Below are 12139 nucleotides of genomic sequence, written 5' to 3' on the forward strand. Positions count from 1 at the left end.
TCCTTCCTTCCTTCCTTCCTTCCTCCCTCCCTCCTTCCTTCCTTCCTTCCTTCCTTCCTTCCTTCCTTCCTTCCTTCCTTCCTTCCTCCCTCCCTCCCTCCATTGCTTCCTTTCTCTCTTTTTTTTCTTTCTCTCCTTCATTCCTTCCTTTCATCCTTCCTTCCTTCCATCAGTCCATCCATCCTTCTGCTTTTGAGAGAACAGACATTTTTGTGTTCTCTGTTCAGGAAGTGATGAATCCAGCCCTCAGCAATGATGTACTGTAAAGTGTTGTAGATGTTAAACCCCTAAGCGTGGCGCCATCAGCTCCGTGTTTTGTGTTTTGAGAAAATTAGCTTTCTCCTTCCTAAGTTTAGAGATTTGGTTATTTATGCTTTTTTACGATCTCTAACCATAACTTAAGCCGAAACAGTACGAAGTCTGAGTTTTTACAGAAAACAAGTCAGGATGTTTGTAATGACTTTCACTTTGTGAGAAAAACAGAAAGGCAAAAAGTAAAACACACGGTCTCATCATGGAAGTGTACAGAAAGAGCTCCGGCTGCTCTACCAAATGGTGGCAGTTAAAGTCTAATGACTGTAGAGCTGGTAATCATCATGAAAAGCACTTGAGCAGCCTCCCATGGCAAAGGCTCGGCAAGCACAGTGAGAGACGCTCGAGCACACACGCTAATCTCCCAAGAAACTTTACTTTTCTCCATGCCTCTTCTTCATCTGCTGCACCTCTCTATCTCCTATCTGTGTGTGTGTGTGTGTGTGTGTGTGTGTGACAAAAGAAAATGCACCAAAAAGCTCACAGAATGTTCAATTGCTTGTGAAATTTAAATGGGGAGATTACACAGCTGTTGAAGTTCCCGCTTTGTGCCGGCTCATTCGTTTTTGTTTTGCTCTCTCACTCTCACTCAACTTTTTTCTTTCTTCCGCAGCTGGTAGCGAGCGCTCCGGGTTCAAGCGCCGGCCCACTGACGTACGCCGAGGCCAAGCAGGCGGCAGCATCCTACCAGAGCGCGAAAGAGCAGTGGGTACGAGCGCTGAGGGAAGCCGGGTTGGGGACGTGGGTCCGGAAACCGGCGGAACAAGAGCACTTCATGCTGATGGCGTGAGACGCCGTGACGTAGCGACCACAGACTAAATACCTCGCTTATATACGTCGAGAGCGAGAACGAGTGAAGACTTGCTTTCCCTGATGGTGACCAGGAGAAAAAACTGGGTTACGGGAATGACTTTTCATTTTCACCTTCCAGCGTCCCCTTTCTCTATTCACCTGCAGCTGTCACACTCCACTAAATGTGTGTGTGTGTGTGTTAACCTTTGGCAAAGTGAAAGGCAGCATCCATGTTGTCATCGCTGGCCTGTTTCCGGATGCTCAGCCCCTGTAGAGTTCTTCACGCACCGTCCAATTAAAGGCGCTGTCAGAATGATGTGCCCCTCCTCCCCTCTCTCTCTCTCTCTCTCTCTCTCTCTCTCTCTCTCACACACACACACACTTATACAAGCCTTACCTTCTTTTTTCCCCCCTTCATCAAGCACACAAGCTCTCACCTCCAAAAGGGAAAAAAAAAGAGCAGGAGGGTGGTTTGACATTGCAGCGACAGGTTAATTCAAGCCCTTTTGTGTGCAGCACAGGGAATATAAAGAGACGAGTGGAGGAAATAGTGACAAGCTAACATAAATGGTGCCATTAAAGCACGGCGGGTCTGTACGGAGCGCTCGAGCCGCTACACCGTGTCGCTTTAATACCTCTACGCACATGACATGCCCTTGTTTTTTTTGTTTCTTTCATTTATGTTGCTTTACTGTGTATTTATTAAAGGCACACGGCAGGAGCAAGTGACCCATGCTTAAAAGAAAAAGGGGGTGAAGCGGACACATGGGAGCGCTGTGGAGGAGAAATTTGATTATTTCTGTGTGAAGGGGTGAAGTATACAGTACTGCTTTATTGTTACTGGGAAAATCCCCTTTCATGCGGAATGAAGTAGGTAGAGAGAAGAGGCGGAGAGCTGGAGCCATTATGATTACACTCGGGGGGTTTTGCCACATGATGTTTAATTCTATCCAGGCGTATATTTTAATGTTGTTCATTTTTTTATTAGCTAGTCATGAGGTCTGTGTGTTTATCAGGTGACACACAGAGGACCTAAAGTAGACACAATGAAAAATTTACTTTAAAATAAATATATACAAAATTTAATGATGTAAGCGGCTCATTTTTAGGTTTAAATAAAATCATTACAAGACATAAATATGACCTTTCCTTTTAAATTAGTATATCATGTGTTTAGGAAAAAATAATAAAAAATTAAACAAAAAAACTGTCATTTAAATCGATATTAAAATTCAAGTCAGATGTTAAAAAATGCAGTAATAAATGTGGAGATAAATTAATACAGATTTTTGGATTAAGATGCCGATAACCTGTTTTATAATTAGGCATAAATAGGATATTATATATAATATTAAAAATATTAAAAATAAATGAATGTCATTAAAAATATTAAAATAAAATAAATATCATAAAATATTAAATCTTATGACAAAAACAATTCTAAAAAAAAATAAGGGGGAAAATATATAAATAAATACTAATATTGGTTTAAGGTAAAAAAAAAAAAAAGCATAAATCTGAAATTTAAAAATCTGAAATTTTTTTGTCTCATATAAAATGAAGGGGGAAAAAATCATATTGAAATTGCTATATAGAGTTATTTCCCAAAATTAAAGAGTGGAAATTTAGTGAAAATAAAAAATAAAAACGCAAATAAACACTAATAAAGGTCTAACATGAATTTTTAAATAAAATAGAAATACAGAAAATGAAAAATGTATTATTTCTTAATTAGAATAATGGTTTGCATTAGAATTCTAACATCAAATATTAAAACACGTCTCTTTTCGTTTGGAACCTTTTGGTCATTGATATTATATATTAATATTTGCCATGTTAAAAAAAAATCCATTTATATATTAGCTGTCTGCGCATAAGGTCACATGTCAATCAAACTCAGTGGGTGGGATCAGATGTTATTATTGATTAATGGAGAGCTAATAGGGAAAAGAAAAATGCATTAAAATGAATTTTTCAACATTTCATTTCTACTTTCGTCCTCTGGAGTGAGTGAGACGTCTGATAAATAACGAAAGCCTGATGATTTTCTTGTCCGTTTAGGATTATGAGTTCTGAGATTTGAGATCCTTCACCGACGGTCCAGTGTATGAAGCAGCATTTCAAAGCGTGTCCTAGCTGTAAGAGTGACACCTAGTGGTGGTTCCCTCGGTCCTGTGGGTTTTAGGATTTGTAAATGAGCTCTCTGAGCTGTGCATGAATCACTTCTCTCCCCCCCCCCCCCCGAACTTCAGTGTTTTCCCCCCGACTCTGTGATTAACTGTAGACTGATATGTAATAGGCTGATGCAGTAGATTAGGATGGAGAGTTTCGTCCTCCATCACGGTCTTCCCCGGTCTTTTAAAACCTTTTGCTAATCCACATAGCAGCTACGATTAAAGGGCGGTGATCCACATCATCCCTGCTGCCCCCTCACACTCCTTTATTATCCTCGCTAATCACAGATTTCCTCCAAAAATGTCCAAACTAGCCGTCTCAACTAAAATATTTGTGATTATTTCTCTTTTTCTTTTGCTATTTATTCCCCTACACAGGTTAATCATTCATATCAACGATTCGTCAAAGAAAAAGAAAAAAAAATCATCGGAAGTCAGTAGTAGGCATGTGACCGATCGGCAATATTGTAATATTCTCTGTACATTTTGTAAACTTTGTAAAAATAATGAGATAAAAAAAATACAAAAACTAAACAAAAAAAATAATCGAGGTGTCGAAATAAGATGTATATTTAAATCTGCAATTATTCTGCTGCTAAGATCTGTACATTGCACTTCGGTTGTACCTTAAAAGTGAATGTTTATGTGAATAAAAACAGCATAAAAAGAAATGTTTCTCGAATTTTTTTATTTTTTGTGGGGTTTTAAATGAAAACACTGTGGAGCTGCTTGTATGAATATTCATATTAACACCCACTGAATGTACATCTACATTAACACCGGTGTTGATATGAAGGTTTCAGCTTTTTAGTCTTTTAGCCATCCAGATGAATGCATAAGATTTTCAGTCTCAGGATTTTTGCAGGTGGAATCGGTTTAAGTTCTAGGAGAAAGAAGCATGGATAATTGAGCACGGTATAATCTTGAACAGACTCGGGTAATGAACAGACTCGGGTAATGAACAGACTCAGGTAAAGAACAGACTCAGGTAATGAACAGACTCGTGTAATGAACAGACTCGGGTAATGAACAGACTCGGGTAATGAACAGACTCGGGTAAAGAACAGACTCGGGTAAAGAACAGACTCGGGTAAAGAACAGACTCAGGTAATGAACAGACTCGGGTAATGAACAGACTCGGGTAATGAACAGACTCGGGTAATGAACAGACTCGGGTAATGAACAGACTCGGGTAAAGAACAGACTCAGGTAAAGAACAGACTCAGGTAATGAACAGACTCAGGTAATGAACAGACTCGTGTAATGAACAGACTCGGGTAAAGAACAGACTCGGGTAATGAACAGACTCGGGTAATGAACAGACTCGGGTAATGAACAGACTCGGGTAAAGAACAGACTCGGGTAATGAACAGACTCGGGTAATGAACAGACTCGGGTAAAGAACAGACTCGGGTAATGAACAGACTCAGATAATGAACAGACTCGTGTAAAAAACAGACACAGATAATGAACAGACTCAGATAATGAACAGACTCGGGTAATGAACAGACTCGGGTAATGAACAGACTCGGGTAATGAACAGACTCGGCTAAAGAACAGACTCGGCTAAAGAACAGACTCGGGTAATGAACAGACTCGGGTAATGAACAGACTCGGGTAATGAACAGACTCGGGTAATGAACAGACTCGGCTAAAGAACAGACTCGGGTAAAGAACAGACTCGGGTAATGAACAGACTCGGGTAATGAACAGACTCGGGTAAAGAACAGACTCGGGTAATGAACAGACTCGGGTAATGAACAGACTCGGGTAATGAACAGACTCGGGTAATGAACAGACTCAGATAATGAACAGACTCGTGTAAAAAACAGACTCAGATAATGAACAGACTCGGGTAATGAACAGACTCGGGTAATGAACAGACTCGGCTAAAGAACAGACTCGGGTAATGAACAGACTCGGGTAATGAACAGACTCGGGTAATGAACAGACTCGGGTAATGAACAGACTCGGGTAAAGAACAGACTCGGGTAAAGAACAGACTCGGGTAAAGAACAGACTCGGGTAATGAACAGACTCGGGTAATGAACAGACTCGGGTAAAGAACAGACTCGGGTAATGAACAGACTCGGGTAATGAACAGACTCGGGTAATGAACAGACTCGTGTAATGAACAGACTCAGATAATGAACAGACTCGTGTAAAAAACAGACTCAGATAATGAACAGACTCGGGTAATGAACAGACTCGGGTAATGAACAGACTCGGGTAAAGAACAGACTCGGGTAAAGAACAGACTCGGCTAAAGAACAGACTCGGGTAAAGAACAGACTCGGGTAAAGAACAGACTCGGCTAAAGAACAGACTCGGCTAAAGAACAGACTCGGGTAAAGAACAGACTCGGCTAAAGAACAGACTCGGCTAAAGAACAGACTTGGCTAAAGAACAGACTCGGCTAAAGAACAGACTCGGGTAAAGAACAGACTCGGGTAAAGAACAGACTCGGATAATGAACAGACTCGGCTAAAGAACAGACTCGGGTAAAGAACAGACTCGGGTAAAGAACAGACTCGGGTAAAGAACAGACTCGGCTAATGAACAGACTCGGGTAATGAACAGACTCGGCTAATGAACAGACTCGGGTAATGAACAGACTCGGCTAATGAACAGACTCGGGTAATGAACAGACTCGGCTAATGAACAGACTCGGCTAAAGAACAGACTCGGGTAAAGAACAGACTCGGGTAAAGAACAGACTCGGGTAAAGAACAGACTCGGGTAATGAACAGACTCGGGTAATGAACAGACTCGGGTAAAGAACAGACTCGGGTAAAGAACAGACTCGGGTAAAGAACAGACTCGGGTAATGAGCAGACTCGGGTAATGAGCAGACTCGGGTAATGAGCAGACTCGGGTAATGAGCAGACTCGGGTAATGAGCAGACTCGGGTAATGAGCAGACTCAGATAATGAACAGACTCGTGTAAAAAACAGACTCAGATAATGAACAGACTCGGGTAAAAAACAGACTCAGATAATGAACAGACTCGGGTAATGAACAGACTCAGATAATGAACAGACTTGTGTAAAAAACAGACTCAGATAATAAACAGACTCGGGTAAAAAACAGACTCAGATAATGAACAGACTCGGGTAAAAAACAGACTCAGATAATGAACAGACTCGGGTAATGAACAGACTCAGATAATGAACAGACTCGTGTAAAAAACAGACTCAGATAATAAACAGACTCGGGTAAAGAACAGACTCGGGTAAAGAACAGACTCGGGTAATGAACAGACTCGGGTAATGAACAGACTCGGGTAAAGAACAGACTCGGGTAAAGAACAGACTCGGGTAAAGAACAGACTCGGGTAATGAACAGACTCGGGTAATGAACAGACTCGGGTAATGAACAGACTCGGGTAATGAACAGACTCAGATAATGAACAGACTCGGGTAATGAGCAGACTCGGGTAATGAGCAGACTCAGATAATGAACAGACTCGTGTAAAAAACAGACTCAGATAATGAACAGACTCGGGTAAAAAACAGACTCAGATAATGAACAGACTCGGGTAATGAACAGACTCGTGTAAAAAACAGACTCGGGTAATGAACAGACTCGGGTAATGAACAGACTCGGGTAATGAACAGACTCGGGTAATGAACAGACTCGGGTAATGAACAGACTCAGATAATAAACAGACTCGGGTAAAGAACAGACTCGGGTAAAGAACAGACTCGGATAAAGAACAGACTCGGATAAAGAACAGACTCGGGTAAAGAACAGACTCGGGTAAAGAACAGACTCGGGTAAAGAACAGACTCGGGTAATGAACAGACTCGGATAAAGAACAGACTCGGGTAAAGAACAGACTCGGGTAAAGAACAGACTCGGGTAATGAACAGACTCGGGTAATGAACAGACTCGGGTAAAGAACAGACTCGGGTAAAGAACAGACTCGGGTAATGAGCAGACTCGGGTAATGAGCAGACTCGGGTAATGAGCAGACTCGGGTAATGAGCAGACTCAGATAATGAACAGACTCGTGTAAAAAACAGACTCAGATAATGAACAGACTCGGGTAAAGAGCAGACTCAGATAATGAACAGACTCGGGTAATGAACAGACTCAGATAATGAACAGACTCGTGTAAAAAACAGACTCAGGTAATGAACAGACTCGGGTAATGAACAGACTCGGGTAATGAACAGACTCAGATAATAAACAGACTCGGGTAATGAGCAGACTCGGGTAATGAGCAGACTCGGGTAATGAGCAGACTCGGGTAATGAGCAGACTCGGGTAATGAGCAGACTCAGATAATGAACAGACTCGTGTAAAAAACAGACTCAGATAATGAACAGACTCGGGTAATGAACAGACTCAAATAATGAACAGACTCGTGTAAAAAACAGACTCGGCTAAAGAACAGACTCGGGTAAAGAACAGACTCGGGTAAAGAACAGACTCGGATAAAGAACAGACTCGGATAATGAACAGACTCGGCTAAAGAACAGACTCGGGTAATGAACAGACTCGGGTAAAGAACAGACTCGGGTAAAGAACAGACTCGGGTAAAGAACAGACTCGGGTAATGAACAGACTCGGATAATGAACAGACTCAGATAATGAACAGACTCGGGTAAAGAACAGACTCGGGTAATGAACAGACTCAGATAATGAACAGACTCGGGTAATGAACAGACTCGGGTAATGAACAGACTCGGGTAATGAACAGACTTGTGTAAAAAACAGACTCAGATAATGAACAGACTCGGGTAAAGAGCAGACTCAGATAATGAACAGACTCGGGTAATGAACAGACTCAGATAATGAACAGACTCGGGTAAAGAGCAGACTCAGATAATGAACAGACTCAGATAATGAACAGACTCGGGTAATGAACAGACTCGGGTAATGAACAGACTCAGATAATGAACAGACTCGGGTAAAGAGCAGACTCAGATAATGAACAGACTCGGGTAATGAACAGACTCGGGTAATGAACAGACTCGGGTAATGAACAGACTCGGGTAATGAACAGACTCAGATAATGAACAGACTCGGGTAATGAACAGACTCGGGTAATGAACAGACTCGGGTAATGAACAGACTCGGGTAATGAACAGACTCGGGTAAAGAGCAGACTCAGATAATGAACAGACTCGGGTAATGAACAGACTCGGGTAATGAACAGACTCGGGTAAAGAGCAGACTCGGGTAAGGAACAGACTCGGATAATGAACAGACTCAGATAATGAACAGACTCGGGTAAAGAGCAGACTCGTGTAATGAACAGACTCAGATAATGAACAGACTCGTGTAATGAACAGACTCGTGTAATGAACAGACTCAGATAATGAACAGACTCGTGTAATGAACAGACTCGTGTAATGAACAGACTCAGATAATGAACAGACTCGTGTAAAAAACAGACTCGGGTAATGAACAGACTCGGGTAATGAACAGACTCAGATAATGAACAGACTCGTGTAAAAAACAGACTCGGGTAATGAACAGACTCGGGTAATGAACAGACTCGGGTAATGAACAGACTCGGGTAATGAACAGACTCAGATAATAAACAGACTCGTGTAAAAAACAGACTCGGGTAATGAACAGACTCGGGTAATGAACAGACTCGGGTAAAGAACAGACTCGGGTAAAGAACAGACTCAGGTAAAGAACAGACTCGGGTAATGAACAGACTCGGGTAATGAACAGACTCGGGTAATGAACAGACTCGGGTAATGAACAGACTCAGATAATGAACAGACTCGGGTAAGGAACAGACTCGGATAATGAACAGACTCAGATAATGAACAGACTCGGGTAAAGAGCAGACTCAGATAATGAACAGACTCGGGTAATGAACAGACTCAGATAATGAACAGACTCAGATAATGAACAGACTCAGATAATGAACAGACTCGTGTAATGAACAGACTCGTGTAATGAACAGACTCGGGTAATGAACAGACTCGTGTAAAAAACAGACTCGTGTAAAAAACAGACTCGGGTAATGAACAGACTCGGGTAATGAACAGACTCAGATAATGAACAGACTCGTGTAAAAAACAGACTCGGGTAATGAACAGACTCAGATAATGAACAGACTCAGATAATGAACAGACTCAGATAATGAACAGACTCAGATAATGAACAGACTCAGATAATGAACAGACTCGGGTAATGAACAGACTCAGATAATGAACAGACTCAGATAATGAACAGACTCAGATAATGAACAGACTCGGGTAATGAACAGACTCAGATAATGAACAGACTCGGGTAATGAACAGACTCAGATAATGAACAGACTCAGATAATGAACAGACTCAGATAATGAACAGACTCGGGTAATGAACAGACTCAGATAATGAACAGACTCGTGTAATGAACAGACTCGTGTAATGAACAGACTCAGATAATGAACAGACTCGTGTAATGAACAGACTCGTGTAATGAACAGACTCAGATAATGAACAGACTCGTGTAAAAAACAGACTCGGGTAATGAACAGACTCGGGTAATGAACAGACTCAGATAATGAACAGACTCGTGTAAAAAACAGACTCGGGTAATGAACAGACTCGGGTAATGAACAGACTCGGGTAATGAACAGACTCAGATAATAAACAGACTCGTGTAAAAAACAGACTCGGGTAATGAACAGACTCGGGTAATGAACAGACTCGGGTAATGAACAGACTCGGGTAAAGAACAGACTCGGGTAAAGAACAGACTCAGATAATAAACAGACTCGGGTAATGAACAGACTCGGGTAATGAACAGACTCGGGTAATGAACAGACTCAGATAATAAACAGACTCGGGTAATGAACAGACTCGGGTAATGAACAGACTCAGATAATGAACAGACTCGGGTAATGAACAGACTCGGGTAATGAACAGACTCGGGTAATGAACAGACTCGGGTAATGAACAGACTCGGGTAATGAACAGACTCGGGTAATGAACAGACTCGGGTAATGAACAGACTCAGATAATGAACAGACTCGGGTAAAAATCTGAGGGAAATTAATGTATACGGTTATTCTCAAACTACTAATGGAAAAGTTAATAAAACACTTCAGGGGGTGTGGTTAAAAGAAACTAATCAACGTTTCTGAGTCACTGTCTTCATCCTGAGGTTGATTTGTTTCCTGCTTCCACTACAACACGTTGTCCATTTATCGTTATATTCAATGTCCAAAACAAATCTGGTCCCATTATCACTCAGCAGCTGTAAACAGTCATTCCATCAGATGCTATTTTTCTTTTTCTCTTCAGATTATTAAAACAAAAATGCAGCTTTACCTCAAGAGGCATGGCTGACACTGGAGACTCCTTCCAATGAAGGCTAAAGAAACATTTCCCCACCGTTTCAAACATTTCACTGATTTTATTCTTTGTATGTGGAGCGTCCCTGTAAATGAGATGTTACTATAAAAATATTAATGTTATTGAAAATAAATCCACATCTTCTAACCAATCAGAATCAAGAATACAACCTCCATCAGTGAAGGAGGTGTGGCCTGTGTGTGTATCAGTACCAGTGAAGGAAGTGTGGCCTCTGTGTGTGTGTGTCAATACCAATCAAGGAGGCATGGCTTCTGTATATGTGTCAGTTCCAGTGAAGTAGGCGTGGCCTCTGTGTGTGTGTATTTGTACCAGTGAAGGAGGCGTGGTCCCTGTATGTGTGTGTCAGTACCAGTGAAGAAGGTGTGGCATCTTTGTGTGAATCAGTACCAGTGATGGAGGCGTGGCCTGTGTGTGTGTGTGTGTGTGTGTGTATCAGTACCAGTGAAGAAGGTGTGGCCTCTTTGTGTGAATCAGTACCAGTGAAGGAGGTGTGGCCTGTGTGTGTGTATCAGTACCAGTGAAGAAGGTGTGGCCTCTTTGTGTGAATCAGTACCAGTGAAGGAGGCGTGGCCTGTGTGTGTATCAGTACCAGTGAAGGACGCGTGGTCTCTGTATGTGTGTGTCAGTACCAGTGAAGAAGGTGTGGCATCTTTGTGTGAATCAGTACCAGTGAAGGAGGCGTGGCCTGTGTGTGTGAATCAGTACCAGTGAAGGAGGCGTGGTCTCTGTATGTGTGTGTCAGTACCAGTGAAGAAGGTGTGGCATCTTTGTGTGAATCAGTACCAGTGAAGAAGGCATGGCATCTTTGTGTGAATCAGTACCAGTGAAGAAGGCATGGCATCTTTGTGTGAATCAGTACCAGTGAAGGAGGCGTGGCCTGTGTGTGTATCAGTACCAGTGAAGGACGCGTGGTCTCTGTATGTGTGTGTCAGTACCAGTGAAGAAGGTGTGGCATCTTTGTGTGAATCAGTACCAGTGAAGGAGGCGTGGCCTGTGTGTGTGTATCAGTACCAGTGAAGGAGGCGTGGTCTCTGTATGTGTGTGTCAGTACCAGTGAAGAAGGTGTGGCATCTTTGTGTGAATCAGTACCAGTGAAGGAGGCGTGGCCTGTGTGTGTGTATCAGTACCAGTGAAGAAGGTGTGGCATCTTTGTGTGAATCAGTACCAGTGAAGGAGGCGTGGCCTATGTGTGTGTATCAGTAGCAGTGAAGGAGGCATGATCTCTGTGTGTCAGTACCAGTGAAGGAGGCATGGCCTGTGTGTGTGCATCAGTACCAGTGAAGGAGGTGTGGTCTCTTTGCACATCAGTACCAGTGAAGGAGGTGTGGTCTGTGTGTGTATATCAGTACCACTGAAGAAAGCATGGCCTATATGTGTGTGTGTGTGTCAGTACCAGTGAAGGAGGCGTGGCCTCTGTGTGTATCAGTTCCAGTGAAGAAGGCGTGGTCTCTTTAATTCAGTGCAGTAACCAAGCACATTTATTTGAAGAGTTTTAATGCAACACAAATATCTGAGAAAGTCACACAGTGC

The 12139-nt window shown here is 42.2% G+C and overlaps 1 protein-coding gene across 1 annotated transcript in view; it reads left to right on the plus strand.

Moving 5' to 3' along the window:
• Positions 1-3933, plus strand: part of adarb2 (adenosine deaminase RNA specific B2 (inactive)) — a 210514-nt gene extending 206581 nt beyond the window's left edge. Inside the window, exon 10 of the mRNA XM_058406910.1 lies at positions 926-3933. Coding sequence (XP_058262893.1) covers positions 926-1102 — 177 coding nt within the window. The 3' untranslated portion in view covers positions 1103-3933. The remainder of the gene's footprint in view (positions 1-925) is intronic.
• The last annotated feature ends 8206 nt before the right edge of the window (positions 3934-12139 follow it).

This window comes from Hemibagrus wyckioides, linkage group LG01, assembly GCF_019097595.1.
Source record: "Hemibagrus wyckioides isolate EC202008001 linkage group LG01, SWU_Hwy_1.0, whole genome shotgun sequence".
Lineage (NCBI taxonomy): Eukaryota > Metazoa > Chordata > Actinopteri > Siluriformes > Bagridae > Hemibagrus > Hemibagrus wyckioides.